This window comes from Formica exsecta, unplaced genomic scaffold (genome assembly GCF_003651465.1).
Source record: "Formica exsecta isolate Colony F162 unplaced genomic scaffold, ASM365146v1 scaffold15, whole genome shotgun sequence".
NCBI lineage: Eukaryota > Metazoa > Arthropoda > Insecta > Hymenoptera > Formicidae > Formica > Formica exsecta.
Genome location: NW_021848825.1, coordinates 2,245,191 through 2,265,087, shown reverse-complemented (window position 1 = coordinate 2,265,087; position 19,897 = coordinate 2,245,191). Strand labels below are relative to the sequence as shown.

Below are 19,897 nucleotides of genomic sequence, written 5' to 3'. Positions count from 1 at the left end.
AACTTGCAGTTTATCACTAGAGCTTAATTGAACGCGCTATCTAGATATCGTCGAAAGCAGCTTGCCAATCCCATTGAAATGCTCAGTAATCCGAATATAACGTGAAAATAAATCACAAACGCTACACGTGTTTGCAATAATCTGATTTTCATTTAATAGAATTTTCACAATGATGTTCTTTCGTTGATGCAACGCGCGCGATCGAGATTCGCGTGGAAAGTTTCTATTATAAACAAATTTCTAGAAATAAATTCTGTGAAAAACGAACGTCCATTTCTATCCCCGATATCGCATATCGGAGCTTTTCAAATAATTGCGAGGCGTATTATCGTTTTCGATACTCGAATTACATGTAGCAGGTAATCGATTAGCTTCGTGTACGTAACGTTCGCTCTATCGATCTGGCGATCAAATACGCCTCTCGATATAAAACGAGCGACTTCTTGTCAGATAATTAACTGCGGGTTAATTAGATTAAACTTAAGTTTATCCAACTCTAAAGAGATGCAATCGCGATACGGTCAAAATTTTCCAGCTGCGAAAATCAATGGCCGCCGTGTATCGCATTGGAGTACCACGCTGGCATGCTGGCAACATCTAAGATTTAACGTCGACAAGATATAGGAGGGACGGGGAAAGGGACGATCGCTCGCAGCCACAGGCGCCTGCGGTCTCTCGCAAAGGGGGGAAACTCGGGAGATGCAGCTGAGACTTTGAGCTTGCGGTTTAAACGTAAGAGAAGACGTGTTCAATCGCGCAGATGCACTTGGCTCGCGGTAGTGCGTCGTCGACGACCGATGGCGACAGCGACAACGACGACGAGGACGACGAGGAAGAAGGCGGGCGGTCGCCGAGTTCAGTTTCTCGAGCCATTATTTACGAATCGCATTACCGCGATGCACCGCGACCAGAAACTTTTAGTAATGGAGTACAAGGGAAAGGGGGAGAGAGGGGGGGGGGGGCAACGATGTGTGCCGGCCCCGCGAATGCTCGTCTTTCCGAATCAATGTACCGACAAATTTCGGATTACCGTCGCGACGCAATTGTTCCCCACACGTGCTCGATGTTTCCACGGCGAAAAATAACAGAAAGTCGTTTATAAGCGAGAAACTACCGACGCGCGTAAATCGTACACCGAGGGATCGTCCGATGCACATGTCGCCATATAAATATGTCAAATGAGATCAATATATACATTAATGTATCATTATTATTTTCGACAACATCGCGGATCATTTTTATTTTCCGAGAGTGATTGTACAAACAATAAATTTGATAAAATCAATTTTATCACCGCATTCTCTCCCCTCGCGTTGGTTCAGATTTTAACAATCAAGCTCTTTCCATTCCTTTTATAAATAAAGCAACGTATTTGTGATTAAGAAGCGTGTCCTGTAGAGAGATATACTTTACGTAATTTAAATATTAGTAAAATAAAAAAGGGAGAAGACAAGATAGGACGCGATAGAGCAAGTGACACAATTGATTACAGAAGAAATTAATATATTTTCCGTGTTGGAAACACGCTGGAGATTTAAGAAAATCGTTTCTCTGTTTTGCAAATTTATTTCTTATTTCATTGTCATGTTTTAACCGGGCGATCGCGCCGCTCGTTTCTTTCGCGCTACGAACCATTCACCGAATATAAATCACGAATATCCATTTGCGCGGAAATGTGCTGGATTTATGGTTAATTCGATTATACCGACCCTCTCCTCCCTCTCCCCCGGCGCGAGATACTTCCGAATCCTATTGTTCGCAGATACACCGACGTGTCTAAGGAAATGCAGAAGCAATGTATATAAGCAGACTGTTTTCGACAGCGCGGATTCATCGTCGCGAGCTACGTTGATAAATAAGCTCCCGGAGCCGAGCCGCCGCTCGTTCCATTCTTCATTTGATTTAAGATCGCAGAAAGCTGTACGTTTCTCTCTAAAGCGCTCTCATGCTAAATTATTATACTTTGGCTGACCTACTTTGATCTCTCGTACGTAATCTCGACCGGCTCTCTTTCTTCGATCGTAACTGCCTCCCCCATATACCCTGTACGTAAACTTTTCAATCGGGTAAAATTATGCGTATATATGCGTAGGATGTGCATCATCATGCTCGAATCATTTATATCCCCGTTTTGATTTTCGCGCGTTCTTTGCAATCGAGAATATCGTAGGAGAGAATATATAATTTTAATAATGGGATAACCAAAGATGCAGGTTTCTCCATGACATATATATTAGAAATAGTTTCTATTAAAAGCGATATTATTTTTCTCATTAATTATAAAATTAAATACTGGATATTTTGACTTTTTAGAATAAACGTTTTCGCACTTTTGTAAATCGAAGAATGCTAATATTTAATTTCCTGTAATCACACGTAATCGCGATTGTCGATTAAACTCGGAGAAGAATAAAATCGCTCTTTGTGAAGTTTCCCCATATATGTGTATGGTGACGATCCACTTTCCGAAACGAAGTGAAGGACTGTTAAGTGTCTCGGTGAAAGCGATCGGACTCTCGCATCGTCGAAGGATCAAAATCCTGTCCGCGGCGCGCGACACGAGAACAATGACGTTCGGAATGGAATTCCAGAACGGAAAGTCCCTGTAATTGGAAATCTCTCTTCCCACCTTTCCATTCCTCTTTTCTCTTGCTGTTATACACAGCCAATGTGAGAGGCTGCGGGACGGCGATCGATAATTCCTTGACACCCCGTGGGAAAATCGGATACGAGGGCCCTGCGAGATTCCCGCAGCGCTAGAAAGGAACCCGCTCGGAACCTAATACGCGAGAAGGATAAGCACGATAAGAAAAGGAAGAATTAGTCTATTTTTGTTCTCGTAAAGACACCACGGGGACACGACAAAGAGTTTATCCGCGGATTTTTCCTCCGGTATTATTTCTATAACCAGATTCTCTCTGTCTCTTCTTCCACTTCCTTTTATGATTTATAATTAACGTGATTACGGAGCTCTCTCTGCTCTCATCGCGCATTACACAAATTCTACGTAAATCTGGCTGCGCTGTGAATGACGGTGAAAAATCGCGGCCGTTCCGTAAGCGACCCCCCCGCGCTTCGCTCAAATTACCCTCTTTACACAAGACCAAAATCCGTTAAACGTTTTAATTAACTCGCGGATTTGAATGATATGTTTTAAACAATGGGAAGAAATGCGTTTCGCAATGATGCGTAACCTACACAAAAATGCAAAATTATTACGAAATGCTAGATCAGCAGAATGCAAGAGATATTTCAACGATTTGCTTCGAAACTAAAGTCGTTTATTTCAAACGAGCTTCAAGCGCTTCAAAGAGAGAAAAATCAGGTCTTTATGAATCGAACGCGCGACAGATCGATCGCAAGGTGAACAAGCTCCCTGTTTGATGATAACGTCTGATCAGTTCGTTAGGAGAGAATTAGCAAACGTAGACAGTGATCTTGACTGTTAAGTCGTCTAATCGGATCGCGGAATCGGTGATAAGCCTATTGTCTTGGATAACGTGATCCGGCAGATACAGACGGGTCTGTCGTCGCGTCTGCCGTCAAACGTAAGAGATCAGATCAAGCAGAAATAGGGAGATCTCCTTCGGTTGTCTCTGTGTGTGCGCGGGGGATACGTACATATCGAGAGGGTCCTTCCGAAGGGAAACTTTGCCGATGGATTTCGTAACGAACCTTCACGTCGTCGTCGAGACTCGCGATCGACGACACGCTTCGTTTCGTGTCCCGCTACTGCAAGTTCCTGTCCGCAGGGTAATTAGATTCCATCGAGTGAGATCAAAGTCTACCGTCATTTCCATCCCCGCGAAAAGCCTCGCTTCCCGAAGTTTCTCGGCGCGGTCGTGTTTTTCTCCCGGCGGCGAACTCAGAAAGGGGATTTCGTCGAACTTTTTCGACGTCAAAATCACGGCGGAAATCTCCTCATGCGGCGAATGGATATAATCAATAAGTACAGAAATAGTTGCGCAATTGTTTCTCTGACATTGTGTTGTGTGACGCAAACATATTTCTAAATTTTTTATTCTTCCTTAGTTCGATATATCTTTTGCATAAAAAAATTCATAATTATACATAATTACATATGAAAAATAAATATAAATATGCTTAAAAATGTGTTTAAAAAATTAAAGAAAATGTTTTAATTACTAAAATTTACTATTTCTGTATAAAAGAAAGGAAATATATCGCCATGTTTTATTCAGTTTCTCATAAAGACTGCATTTCGATCGTTCTGTGACTACAGTGAGCAGATATACGATAAAAAAAGATACACAAATCTCAAAAGAAAAAACACAAAAACCGTTGCACGATGCAAAGGAACATTTCAACTGCAAAGCAAAGAGGAAACGCGATCGAACTGATATCCGAGGGCGTTTTTACACCTTTTTCGCGTAAATGTCTCGAGATAAACGTCCTACGGCGAGAGCCGCCATCCGTCGTCTGGCGCAGCCGTTCCGCCGACAGAGAGATCCTTGTGTCAGGACGAATTCATAACAAAGTCATAATTGCGGGACGGGTCCCGCAGTATGCATAATCCCGTAGTTAGCAGTTCTGCTTAACGATCCGCGAGAAGCAATCCCGACGTACCTGCCACGCTGCAGGATGAAGGCGTCCCGGCCAACCCATCCCTTATTACCTCCCTCGCTCTCCGTTTCACTCTCACCCTCGCCATCTCGGCAACGATGTAGACTGTATCCTAAGCTATACGCGCTAAGGGAACCCATAGAAGCGCGAGGACACGTACACCGCAGAGTATACCGTACGTACGACTGGCAAAACCGTAGAGCTTGAGTATGACGCGACAAAAACCGTGGATAAAGAGCGGAGGGAAGAGAGAGAGAGAGAGAGGAAAAGGAGGAGAATGAGGATGGATCGTGCAAAGAAGAGAGAAGACGAAAGAGACGGAGAAGACAGGAGAGTTCGTTAATTACAATCTCTCTGCCTGCCATCGCTCACCGCAAGCGACCGCGAAGAGGATCGAGTGAGAAAGGAGGATGGCGAGAACCATGCTAATATCGCATTCGGGTAGTGAACCGTCAACGGTGGATCACGGGAGTAGCAAAGACATTACACCTTTTTATAATGGAGGAGAACTTCACCTTATTTTATATCGGATTAAAAGAACTGTCGAAAAATTTATTTCGTTTCACAAATTAGTAAAGATATCGAGTATCTGGCAATAAGTAATATGACAAGCGCAAATATATAATTTAGAGTAATATTAGTTATATAGATTCACATAACTAATTTTTCAACAAAGTCATTTTACAATTATTTTACAATTATACTTCTGTAGGTTTTCTGGAAGTTGAATGCGTATTTAATAAGTTACGTTAAATCTATCAAATTCATATATATATTATTTCTTATTGTGATAAACGGGAAAACTATTACGGTAGACTACAAAAGTTTTCAATAATATTAAACTGCATAAAACGCTAAATAGAAATAGAAAGATCGATAAAAATTTAAAATAAACGAAATGAATCTAATGTACACGTCGTACAGTATGTCATATTTCGTTGTTGGAAGAATTTATCAATACAATAGAGCAGAAAAAAATACTCGTATACGACAATGGCCAATTAGAGAGGCACGTGATGTCGAGCGGATGTTTTGATTCCATCAGGGATGAATGTGCGAATGTATGAGCGCTACATTTGTCTGCTTCGTTTCATCAGCGAGATAGTCTCGCTCGACGCGTCGACGCGAATAACGAAGCATCCCTAATTCGGGCCCCGTAATTAATTATGCGCCCGTTGTTTCTGTAGCGGAAGTGTCAGGTAGTGGTTTGAAAAATTTGTCACAACTCGCGCTGACGTGCTTGTAAACGCTTCTCGTGCACTTATTCATTACCGTACGCGTGTAACTCGTCGTAATAATAGTTCAATTCGACTACTCCGACGATTATTATCTCGGTTCGCGTGATATGTCGCGACGGACTATCGGATTATTTCGCACCGGTAGCGATCACGACCGACTAATTTATCGACAGACTCGATATGTCCGCGTCGGCTTCAAATCAACTACTACATACAGTTGCAGAGTGCAATTCACTCACCCGTGTGCGTCCTTTGATGGGCCTTGAGATGCGAGCTCTTGGTATACACTTTCTTGCATCCGGGGAACTGGCATTTGTGTATCCTGCGCTTCGTGTCGGGCGGACTGTGCTCGTTGCTCCTTGCGTGGTGCCTGTTGGCCACGGTAGTCGTGGCCGCGGTTGCACCCGCGTGTGCGTGTTGCGTGCCAGCGACCGCGGGGAAGCCGTTCGCCGTGACGGAGATCAGTCTGCAAAAAACGCGATTTGTTTCCTCTCATTGGCTGTACATCGGCCTCGTCATAATTAGTAGTCCGTTGCGCGCGCTGTCGAGACACGACGGACGTACCCGGGTCCCGTTTCCAACCGTGAAACGGGCCTGTGCGTGTCACGGTTCGTTTCCTCGACGGGTTTAACGCGCGCGAACCAGGGAGTAGCGTGATCGGTAGAATGACATGTAATCGGCGTACATCTCGTGTTTCGAAAGAAACGCGAGCGAATCGCGAGGAGCGCAATTCCGGCAACGGGCTAATGACGGACCGCGACAGCGAATTGTTTTACGCTTCTTAATCGACGCAACAAGAACTTGCAAGAACTTTCGGAAATTACTTCCCGATACAATGTCGACTTTTTTAATAAATCCGTATTTTTTTTTTATTTGTGAATTCCTCCATAGAAAATTGCTGGAAACGAGAATTAGATGGGATAAACCGACCCGGAAAGCGTATATAGCCACTTTGTGTCAGATAACTCCGGTTACAGTCAATCAAGATAATTTCCGAGCGAGACGTAACTACGGCACATCCGTCTTTCGTAGGACAAGTTGCACGTTAACCGTGTTGCTTCTTTCACAATTCAAGAGTAGATTACATTTTTATTCGACAAAAATAGCAGTAACGAAAAAACGCCAAAGCGAAAAGCGACCGAGCCGAATACTTCTTTCGTCGATCACGTAACATGGCATAAATATGATTCAAGAAATATATATAACACCTACCTTGCGACACCTTGCGCGTTGCCGGCAGTAACCCTGACGATAGCGCTCCTGCCACCCGTGCCATGAAGGTTGAGGTTGTGCACGTCGGGCATCGAACTCCCACTCGACGAGTGACTGGAGTTGGAATGACCTTGACCCGACCCAGGACTCGACGGCGGCGTCAGGATCTGACCTTCGCTTTCGCATCCGCTATCTTCCTCCTCCTCGATCTCCTGCAGCAGTAAAATATCGCGTGCATTATGCAACGAGATTATGATAACGGAATCGATACACACTCCGTGAATCGTCGCTAAAAGTCGTATTAAACTTTGACGGCAAGTAAATAAATCGTCGAGAATCGAGAGTTGGCGCGACCTTGCGAACTCGTTATATCCGGCCTCATTACATTAGTACAGCATTTCAAATTGCATTGAATCATAAATTGCATATAAGAGTGCGCGATTAGATTCTATATATTTGGAATTAACATTTCCCATGCAAAAAATTAAGAAAATTAATTTGATTCTAATTAATATTTCTATACAAGAAAAAATATATATACATATAAATATAATATAGGAGTGTTAATAATAATTTTTATAGATTCAAAATTTTATCAAGATTTGTCGAGTATTCTATTACATTGCTATATATGAAAAATTATAAAACAAAAATAATATTTCTACTTTGCAATAGACAACTAATTAATTTGCAATAGAAAAATTAGTAATTAATCATGATGTGATTAATAATTTTCTTTTTTGATCGGGTATCAATTTTTAACGAATGAATTTTACTATATATTCAAAATAAAACATTGTTAATTGAACAATTATTAAAAATTTACAACGTACTTCGTGTTCTTCATCCTCCTCGAGGTCTTCGCTGGGCTCTTTCTTGAGAATGAGCGCCGTGCAGGAAAGGGAGGGTGAGCTGTCCCAAGACAGCGCTGAACACGCCGAACTTGCCGAAGACATCGACAAGGAATCGAGGTGACGGTCGAGAAGATCCCTATCACGGCCATTGTCATTATGATCGCCGGGACTGAATTTGATGTCGTCCAAACAGAGGGGATCCCTCTCGTCTGACGTCGTCACCTGATTGAAAAAAAGAAACTGGAATAATTTTCTAAAATGCTCGCAAGATTGATGGAAATTTATTGTTCTGGGAGACTAGTAAAATTACCAGTAATTTATCAGATATATATATAATAATAATAATTTATATATATAATAAAACGACAATAAAAAATTATTTATATACAAAATATCAAAGCTTAAATATAGAAAGATGTGATTTGAAACGATTTGATAGTAACGAGGTTAAGAATAATCTACAAAAATTATTTGATTACTCACCTCCATTTTGATTGGGGGGTCGAATTGTGCGTTTGTTCCGGTGGACGTCGTCCACGAAATCGATGGCGCCCTGAAGAGGTTCCAGGGCGCCGTGTCCAGTTCCGTGGGGAGTTTTTTATACGATTGCAGCTTCGGCTCGTCCTTCAGGTACCTCTCCATCTCGTAGCATGTCTAGAGAAAAAGAAGACAAGGCAATAGACAACTAATTAATTTGCAATAGAAAAATTAGTAATTAATCATGATGTGATTAATAATTTTCTTTTTTGATCGGGTATCAATTTTTAACGAATGAATTTTACTATATATTCAAAATAAAACATTGTTAATTGAACAATTATTAAAAATTTACAACGTACTTCGTGTTCTTCATCCTCCTCGAGGTCTTCGCTGGGCTCTTTCTTGAGAATGAGCGCCGTGCAGGAAAGGGAGGGTGAGCTGTCCCAAGACAGCGCTGAACACGCCGAACTTGCCGAAGACATCGACAAGGAATCGAGGTGACGGTCGAGAAGATCCCTATCACGGCCATTGTCATTATGATCGCCGGGACTGAATTTGATGTCGTCCAAACAGAGGGGATCCCTCTCGTCTGACGTCGTCACCTGATTGAAAAAAAGAAACTGGAATAATTTTCTAAAATGCTCGCAAGATTGATGGAAATTTATTGTTCTGGGAGACTAGTAAAATTACCAGTAATTTATCAGATATATATATAATAGACAAGTTGCACGTTAACCGTGTTGCTTCTTTCACAATTCAAGAGTAGATTACATTTTTATTCGACAAAAATAGCAGTAACGAAAAAACGCCAAAGCGAAAAGCGACCGAGCCGAATACTTCTTTCGTCGATCACGTAACATGGCATAAATATGATTCAAGAAATATATATAACACCTACCTTGCGACACCTTGCGCGTTGCCGGCAGTAACCCTGACGATAGCGCTCCTGCCACCCGTGCCATGAAGGTTGAGGTTGTGCACGTCGGGCATCGAACTCCCACTCGACGAGTGACTGGAGTTGGAATGACCTTGACCCGACCCAGGACTCGACGGCGGCGTCAGGATCTGACCTTCGCTTTCGCATCCGCTATCTTCCTCCTCCTCGATCTCCTGCAGCAGTAAAATATCGCGTGCATTATGCAACGAGATTATGATAACGGAATCGATACACACTCCGTGAATCGTCGCTAAAAGTCGTATTAAACTTTGACGGCAAGTAAATAAATCGTCGAGAATCGAGAGTTGGCGCGACCTTGCGAACTCGTTATATCCGGCCTCATTACATTAGTACAGCATTTCAAATTGCATTGAATCATAAATTGCATATAAGAGTGCGCGATTAGATTCTATATATTTGGAATTAACATTTCCCATGCAAAAAATTAAGAAAATTAATTTGATTCTAATTAATATTTCTATACAAGAAAAAATATATATACATATAAATATAATATAGGAGTGTTAATAATAATTTTTATAGATTCAAAATTTTATCAAGATTTGTCGAGTATTCTATTACATTGCTATATATGAAAAATTATAAAACAAAAATAATATTTCTACTTTGCAATAGACAACTAATTAATTTGCAATAGAAAAATTAGTAATTAATCATGATGTGATTAATAATTTTCTTTTTTGATCGGGTATCAATTTTTAACGAATGAATTTTACTATATATTCAAAATAAAACATTGTTAATTGAACAATTATTAAAAATTTACAACGTACTTCGTGTTCTTCATCCTCCTCGAGGTCTTCGCTGGGCTCTTTCTTGAGAATGAGCGCCGTGCAGGAAAGGGAGGGTGAGCTGTCCCAAGACAGCGCTGAACACGCCGAACTTGCCGAAGACATCGACAAGGAATCGAGGTGACGGTCGAGAAGATCCCTATCACGGCCATTGTCATTATGATCGCCGGGACTGAATTTGATGTCGTCCAAACAGAGGGGATCCCTCTCGTCTGACGTCGTCACCTGATTGAAAAAAAGAAACTGGAATAATTTTCTAAAATGCTCGCAAGATTGATGGAAATTTATTGTTCTGGGAGACTAGTAAAATTACCAGTAATTTATCAGATATATATATAATAATAATAATTTATATATATAATAAAACGACAATAAAAAATTATTTATATACAAAATATCAAAGCTTAAATATAGAAAGATGTGATTTGAAACGATTTGATAGTAACGAGGTTAAGAATAATCTACAAAAATTATTTGATTACTCACCTCCATTTTGATTGGGGGGTCGAATTGTGCGTTTGTTCCGGTGGACGTCGTCCACGAAATCGATGGCGCCCTGAAGAGGTTCCAGGGCGCCGTGTCCAGTTCCGTGGGGAGTTTTTTATACGATTGCAGCTTCGGCTCGTCCTTCAGGTACCTCTCCATCTCGTAGCATGTCTAGAGAAAAAGAAGACAAGAGGGTTTGTTAGAGGTCTGCAATGTCTTAAGTATCCCGCCGAGCCAGTCACGTTAAAGTGGTGGCAATAGGCGCTACTGTGGCTTACATTTAATGGCCATAAAAGAGGAAAATAAGATTACTTAAACAATATATATAAAGTTATATATACACATATATATCTCACATTTTAATATTCAATAATGATTGGTCATTTATACTTTTACATAGAATAATTTGCGTTAAAATTTTGCAAAGAATCATGTGCAAAAAAGTATTTTACTAGAATAATATAATCTATCAATTTATGTGTCAATTATTGAAATATTAAAATCTCGATGCTGTGGTTTTACCCAGATATAATTAAAACTGATAAATTGAATTACTACAATATGAATAAATAAATGTATTGAGAAAATATTCTAGTCGCAGGTGTGCGCGCGCGAGTTAAATTATATAATATAAAATCAAAACACGGAACACTCTTATAACGTGTTTGATTTGCTCATAAAGGCGACAAGTCCGTAGATGTTGTAGAAATTATCTGTAGGAATCAAGCATCCCGTATGGGAGAGTACATCGCCGTCAACGCAACTACTCACGAGTTTGCAAAGTTGGTATTCTCCCGTAGGCTGTGCTAGTTTGGTACAGTTCCTTGGAGAGAGTACAAAGTTATGCTCCTCACTGCAAGGAATTATGCACCAACTATACCCCACAAATGAGATTATAGCACCCCATTCTGGCTAAGTCTCCTTCGGGTCCTTCGTCCTGTCAACTTCTCTTTGAACGCACTTCGCGCAGCAAATAATCGACGAATAATAGCTGCGTTAAATTTCGATTTTGATACATATTAAGTATTTAAGTTTTAAATACATATTAGCAACGCGTAAAACAATAGTCTGTCCGGTTCTGCAAGGATTCGATTATTGAATTCCGTGTAGGAATCAATTAACATTGTTTTCGCCTCGACGCTATTATTTCCATTTATTTTCATAAAATTAAAAGTTTTTACATTGTAATAACAAAAGAAAGAACGTAATAATAAAAAAGAAAAGTATATACTTAATACGAATAAAAAACAATCGGTAAAAAATGCAAATATAGAAAATATTTAATGCGTCTAATTATTTCGCATATTATTTTTTACTTTCTTATTCTTTCATTATTTTTAATAAATCAATAATCATAGAGTCATTTTAATTTTCTAATACCTGTTATATGTATGCAACCTTAGCAATACTTATTCAAGATCCTAAATTTCTTATTGTTCTCTTGTTATTATTGTTTCCATTCGACACTACCATATCGTCGCGATCTTTTAGTAAGTTTTCACAATAATCGACAATGGTACTAATTATTGGAAATGGTACGATGTTCTGCAAAAGTAAATTATATTGATGTCGAACACAGCCATATTATTTTTCTTTCCGTCTGCAAGTTATACAGATGATAGCTGACGCAAGCATTCTTTGTGCACTTCTTCGGGTATCTTCCTTCGGGCATTGTCTGCCAATTTATTATTCGCCCTAACGGTTACCATCACAAGCGACGGTTTTGTCTGACGCTATTACAAATGAAGCTATTCGCCTTCTATAAAGCTACTTTAAGAACTTTTGTTACACGCCAGCGCTGATAACGGCGTAATACGGTTGAGAAATCTGTTTTTAATGTCATGACAACCACACACGTCTCAATAAACGATCTCTTTTATGTAGCAGATAATTAAATTATAATATAATAATTATTTTTTTAAGGACTGAACTTTAAGAATAGAGCATTTTTTTTAAGAACTTTAAAAATAAAGCAGTATGCGTTTCATGTTAAGCTTATTAAGCAATTTAAGAATGCGTAAAACTAAATGGATTTAGGAAATTGACCATTTGTATTAATAATAAGTGAACCGAAACTTTTAGAGCCAGTTTTAAAATTTAAACGGGAGATGTGTAAGGCTCTCTTTTTCTCTCGGTCATTTTTAAATATCATAATTTACGATAAGTGTGTCCAGAATCAAACAACGGGCAAGAAGTCAAATCTATTTTCCCGTCTGACAAAGATTCTTCGGGAAGTGCAAAAAAATGGTCCCGCGCTGAAGTTCGAGGGCTGCGTCTAATGCCGCCAGTCCCTTCTGCGAGAAAAATAATCGCCGCTGGGCTCCTTCATTATTCACGATTAAAGTTCGTCCAGGGGCACCGTGGGTACGACTAACGGCGTTAATATAACTTGGAAAGGAATTTTATCACTCGCTTAGGGATCGTTTCTCCTTCCCCGGGGCTTGCTCTGGCATCAACTGAACTTTACTAATCCTGACCTCCGAAGCATAGAGTTCTATATAGACTGATCTATCCTGTCAACTTAATCCGTGAGAAAATTTTCGAGAAAAACAACATTAATCATCATTGCAAATTGAACAATATTAATGCGTTTAAAGCTGCGCGGATTTCGATTAATTTTACAAAAACTCAACCAGAAACTACATGTCTAGTGCTTAAATCAATAAAATATTGCAGGAATATATTTGTTACATGTGTGTTAACAAAACAATCCGGAAAATAGAAAAAGAAAAGATAAAATGAGGAAAAGAGAATATGAGAGGAAAAATACATAAAATCTCCGTCAAGCGTTAAAATAAAAGCAGAGTAAATATTGAATTGCGACTATCGAGAACAAACGTGAAAATATGTTGTGATTATAAAACGTGAAAACTATCTAATTATAATTTATTCAATTTCAGACGTAGATTAATATTCAATAACTATAATAATAAATTATTATACATTACTATAATAATGAATACATTCTAAGCATTTGGCTAAGAAACAAAAGTGTGTAAAATTCTATTTCTGAATAATTCGCGTGAAAAAAGTTAAAAATTAAAAATGTTTTTAATCATAAAGCTGATGACAAGTCTCGTCTTTTGTTCAATTCGTCTTTCTTATACGTACACCCACACATTGTAATATACATTACATTAATATTGATTATATGCAGCGTGTTGTATTTCATCACAAAATAGAAAGTGAATACATTTATGATGCTACGTACGACTCGCGTTCGGGAAAGCGGGAGTTGACCTTTTACCATTTCTAGATTATTCCGGGAAGGTAGATGGGGAAAGAGGGATTTCACAGAAGATATTTGTGATTTCCTTTGTTTCGTCGCGCTATATAATAGTACACCGGTTTCTCTCGCTACCGCTTAAAAGTAAAGTGCGCGAAAGAGAGAATTGCCGGGAAAAAATAAAATTGCCGGCAGCTTTCCAGTAAACGCAAAACTAACCAACCGGCTTTAAGATTTCGCGGAGACGAGCACGTCCTTTAGCCGTTGGCTCGCGTTAAATCCAAAATTACTATAACTTAGCAATATATCCGAACTCTATAATAATTTAGAAGTCTGTCCGCAGTCAAACACAATAGCCGCGCTAATGTTTTCCGCCGGATTACGCTGTAAGCATCCGAATTGAGGAATTACGTTTTTCACGATAAGCCCAGAAACCATACGTCTTTGGATTCATAGACCCTTGGCTGCTTTCTTCATCGTGTTGTGAAATTTCGCTAGAGAAGTTATGTGATTTAAGAACCTGTTCGCTCATCTTATACGGCTGTCTCAAATACTACTACATACAAGATACAAGATTACTTTATCGCTTCATTATCTCATTCTGTTTAAATACTTCGTTTAAACCTCTCATTTGAACATCTTGTTTTTTTATATATAATTTAATTATTCAACACTGTGAGAGTTGTGTGATGTGCCGCTTTCAATATTGATAAACGAGTATAGAGAATCCCGAAGTTATGTCACCAATTTCTTCGGACAACATAATGAGATGATATTTCTCTCGCGAGACCTAAGCAAACACTCGGGGATAAGTGCGAATTTTTTTACGATGTTTATCTTCTCTTAGCTGACGAAGGGATCGCTGCGAAAGTAATGACAATAAAAAAATTCCGCAGATCGATAGGCTGCTGGCTCGATGAAAACGAACGATGAAAGAAAGACCGTCTCGACATTGTTTTTTTTTTTAAATAAATTTATAAACCTTTTGCATTAGATTTATAAGATTTCAGTAAGATTTTCGCTGCAATACACACACGCGATAAACGTAAAATATTTTTGTCGCTTATCAAATATTTTGACAAATATTAAAATGTAATTATTTTGAATATTGAAGTCTAATATTTCAAACGCGTATTAGAGATATCAGTTTTCAAACTTTTACAGTTCTCAATGATAATATCGACATATAATTTATTAGAATCATGCGTATCAAAGATTAAATAAAGGGATTTATAATATACTCATTAGATTTTTCATCAAAGAGATGTCGTTAACAAAAGTATAATTATCAATATATTATTTATTACTAATGCTTTAAATACACACGCGTTACCTATAAAGACATCAAATTTTATGCCAATCCATGTTATCATTCATATGGATCTCTGATAGCAACAGTAAAAAGCTGATATAGCTTGAAAGGAAATCGCGCTTGAAATTCTTATTGCTCTCTTCAGGAGAAACACAATTTGATTTTCTGGTGACCTCTAGCTACAATTACGTTTCATTCGATATCACGTAATGTTGTGATATCAAAGAACATTTGTGGATCTTTACCCGCGAAACCACCGAGACTTTCCAGATTCGACCAACGAGGTTATATCTCGAAAAGAGAACGTCTTCGTTGGACGAGCGGCAGAAACAGCTCAGAGATAATGGTCACTCCCTACGACCGATAAGACCGTTCTTAATGATAACGGCGTCATTTCGGAGTTCACGTAGGTAGGATAGAACTTGATTCGTCGGTGGGCTATCACGTCGAACAAACAGTAGAAAAAGAAAAAAAGGAGAGGAAGAAAGAGAAAGGGAAAAAATTGACCGGATCGTCGAGCGAAGGGCCAAATCTGAACGGACAAAGAGGACATCGAGAGCTTCATCCTAGATTCTTAAAATCTCTTATCGTGTAGTTCGCCCGTAGATCTTCGAAAACCGAACTCTTCTCTCTGGAGGCCAGCCTCCTCTCGACCATTCTTCTCTCTCGTTCTTTTTTCCTCGATTGTGGTTTACGTAAACTCAAATCTCGCGTTACTCATCTTGTGCTGAGACGTTTCGATAGTAATGAGGCAATAACGGAATCTACTGGATCTGACGGTAACAGTAAAATAAAGCATTCTCAAGGAGCGATGCCTCTGAAGCGGCAGGCTCGAGAACGCAATTGGCGAAAGAGTTTTCGGTAGGAAATATTAAGAAAGAGAGAAAGAGAGAGAGAGCGAAAAAGAGAGAGCAGAACTAGAAGAGAGGACGACGGAGGAGTCATCTCTCCGAAGAGAAGAAGAAGATAATCTTCGCCCGTTGGCGGAATTTCGCTCGATGGATTCATCTTTTCTCTCTCGTGCGTTTTTCAACCTTCACGTCGCGCGCCTCCCTGAAGTTCCGCAGTAATTCTACAGGACTGTCATTAACAGAGCTCTCGTGGCTCGCTCGAGAGCGAATGAATGATAACCCGAGCCCCATTCTCTCTCTCGCGGTCGCTCGCTCACACGTTCGAGCTTGCATTCGCCTGCTCGAGTCCGCGTGCACATTTGCGAGCGAACGAGCGAGCGACCGTTTCGATGCGCGTTGCAGCTCTCCTCCTGCCACGAAGGCCACCACGGTGGCGGTCTGCCAAGTCGTTAAAGAGATTCCCCGCGACTTTAAGGGCGCAGTAAAGCCGCGAATTTATCTCGTCCTTATTTCCTCCTACTTTTGCTTCTTCTCCGCGCGCATCTCCATCCTTCCTCGCCTCGTTCCCGGAGCGACGAAATTTGGAAAGAAGCGCGGACGAGGTCATTCTCTTCCATCCCTATATATCCTCCCTTTTAATCGCCCCTCCTCACCTTCTCCCCGAATTCCTCTCTCGATTCTTTTCGTTGCAATGGAAGAAAGGGGGCGGCGATCAGGTGCTTTCCATGGATATCGGGGGGTTCCCTCGGTCCCGCGGACTGATTAAATGGAGTGTATCCGTATCTTAATCTCATACTATATACGCGCGCTCTCTCGTCCTACGTCAGAGATACGAAACTACGAAAGTGTCGAGGCCAGTGCAAGAATTTACGATCCTGAGCCCTTCGGGCGTTTGAATCGTTATCTCGATTTTGCGGAATCGGGGAAAAGTATCGAATAACGAGACACATAGATTTTATATCGCGGTCTCTATCCCTTGTCCTATTGGCGCTCTGTTCTCTGAGACCCTAAATGTGTATATTGTTCACGTGACATTTACAAGATATCTTACTGAAAAGATCCGGAGAGAAATGCTACAATTTCTTATCGCATATACTCTTTATCCTAGAAGTAAATTGGACTCGCAATAAAACTACGTCAATATGAAATATTTATGCAGAATTGAATTTTTTAATGATACTCTGAAAAAGAACTTGTGTGTGTTTCTTTTTAAAATTAAAAAAACATAAATCAGTTGAATTTATGATGAAAATTATCCCAAAAGAGTAAATATTATTATTAATTTTATTTAGTTATTATTATTATCATTATTAATTTTCTTAATTATACGATACAATGCAAATAAATATTGCAATGTTTAATATTTGGTTTAAAATACGTTTGTTTCAAATTTATTAAATATTAAAATAACAGCTAAGCATCTATAAACATTTATACAACATAAAATTAAAAAAAAAAAGGGAGAAATATATACGCGCGGTGTCAATTCATATAGTAAGCAGCTTTTTCCGGTTTACATCACACAATATTTGATAGCTATAGTAATTAAAAGAAAAAATATTTTCTATGTTCACCGAGGTTTTTCAAATCCTGAATCTCTTAAAAATAAATATATTTAAACGTATTGTTGGCGAAATCTTCCTCGCAAGCGATATCGATCGCGCGTTGTCCGGTTCGGATTCATCGAGGAAATCCCGACGAGGCGACATTCAAGGGAATGGCATCTAGAACGCGAGATCGCGGAGAGATACCATCCAATCTGATCGTGTTTCGAGGCTTATGGTTTTCCTCCGCCATGCCGGTCGTCCACTCGAAAATGCAACGGAACGCCGTCGTAGAGAAGACGATATCCCGGGGTCATGGTTAACGACGCTAACAAGCCGCGGCTGAGTGACTTATGACTAATTCAGCGTCCCTCCTCTCTCTCTCTCTCTCTCTTTCTCTCCCTGTTCCCCTCCCTTATGTCCCGTGATAATTCTCAGGCAGATGCCTAAGAAGAAGAGAAGAGAAATAGAAAGAGACTGGCACACAAAGAGCGAGCGGCTCTCTTGTACGACCAATAGAATGCAATGAGGGCTAGCTTAGGCTCGTTAGGGTGCAGTCGTACAAACGGCGAGACATTGCAATTGTTTGTTATTATTGTGACGTCACCTCGTTAAGGGCCCTCGTGCTTCTGTCTGTTAATCGGTAATTTGTTACAGCCTCGACTCGCGATAAGAATTGAAAGAAAGGGAGCGGAAGTGTGTGTACAATACGATTCCCAAGTGTACAATTGCAAGTCATACATCGCAATTCTCCTTAAAGAAAAATTATACAAATTGATAATGCAAATTTAATTAAAGCCAGTATTATAAAATTCAAAAATATAATGTTATTTACTCACTTACGTAGACATTTAACAACGATATATTTAAGTTAGTGATACATATAACTCGTGCTAAAAATAGTGATAAAATATTTTGTAACAGCTGAGCAAGATTCGAGATAATGTTCAAACAAAGATATCATCAGAAATGTGAAATGAAATTATTGGCTTGCGATACGCAACAATGGCAAAACCGGTGTTTGCAATATAAGGAGCACTTGCCCCAGCGATATCAAATTTGCCTACGGTGCGCTGTAGTTTCATTGCGACATCGAGCGTAATAGCAGCTAAGCAAACAGACCGATTTTTATTAGCCTTCACAGTTCCTTTGTGAGAGGAGAAGGGCTTATCGTCGAGGAGAAATTCTCTTGCGCCGCTCGCGCTCGCCTCCTCATTGGCCCTTCGTCCTTTCCCGTTTCTCGGCAGCGGCCTTCAAAGCCTAGCGGCAGCTCTCGACGAAGATTCGGAACACGAGAGGGATCAGTGCCAAGGATCATAGGGTTCAAATTCCTGGAAGAACCGCAAACTAACTGGCGTACAGTCGATACCAAAAAGATATTCGAGCTCGAGCTCAGTACGGGAATCATACGTGGCTCCGCGGAAACACGCATACATGCACGTTATCGATCCGAGGGACGCGTGTTGCGTAACCATTCCCGGTCTCATACCATCACCGGGGTGATTCTCCCGAAGACGTCGTTACCGCCGTAGGTCGCAATCTTCTCCGCTTTCGAGCAAATCGAGCAAAAACTCACCCTCGACGTCGACGCCGTCGTTCCTCGGGATCGCTCGCATTCCTCGAGATTCTTTCGCGGTGGACCTTTCCTCCTCTCTCCCACCGTTCATTCCCTCGGCGATGCCCGCCAAACCATTTTCCACGCTTTTTTCTCCACATCACGATCTCCAACGTTTCCCCGCTTCTATTTAATCGTTAAGACTTTTCTGTCTCCTTTGTGAATGCGCACGTGTCTGCAATTACCGCTAATTTCACGTAGATATTCTCGTATAATTACGAACGGTGATTTTGCCAAACGTATATTAAAAAGAGATTATTGTTACGTCAAATCTATTTAGTCTTTAATCTTTGATTTTTGATATTTCGTATAAGAAAAATATGTTGTTAATTGTAAAATATAAACTGTAGAGTTACTTAAGAAAAATTGTCTCACACAAATTGATATCTTCATTAAAATAAATTGCAATATAAAAGATAATATATATTCTTGTAACAATTAATAGTGATAAATACGCCAAGTTATATGAAGAAGCATTGCACTGGGCTTTCGCGTATAAATCTCAGCAATTTTAATTCATCGAACGTTATCGACTAAAACGTCAAAGCTGGTAAATGCCGATGATACACCGTAATGACAGATGACATTGATGAGCGATCGAATGGCCGCTCGAGATTTACACGAAGCAATTATTCGCGAGAGAAATAAAATCTTTGATTGAAAAAAAGACGGAATCAAAAACGGACGTGTCGATAACATGTGTATTCTCGACGTTTCCTTCGTGCTGGAATTAATCACTGCTGAAC

General features: G+C 39.9%; 1 protein-coding gene across 1 annotated transcript in view; it reads right to left on the bottom strand.

Moving 5' to 3' along the window:
* Positions 1 to 19,897, bottom strand: part of LOC115232817 (Krueppel-like factor 6) — a 337,553-nt gene that overhangs the window by 14,644 nt on the left and 303,012 nt on the right. Inside the window, exons 2-5 of the mRNA XM_029802926.1 lie at positions 10,604 to 10,774; positions 10,100 to 10,342; positions 9,267 to 9,478; positions 6,062 to 6,288 (exon numbers count right to left, since the gene is read on the bottom strand). Coding sequence (XP_029658786.1) covers positions 6,062 to 6,288; positions 9,267 to 9,478; positions 10,100 to 10,342; positions 10,604 to 10,774 — 853 coding nt within the window. The remainder of the gene's footprint in view (positions 1 to 6,061; positions 6,289 to 9,266; positions 9,479 to 10,099; positions 10,343 to 10,603; positions 10,775 to 19,897) is intronic.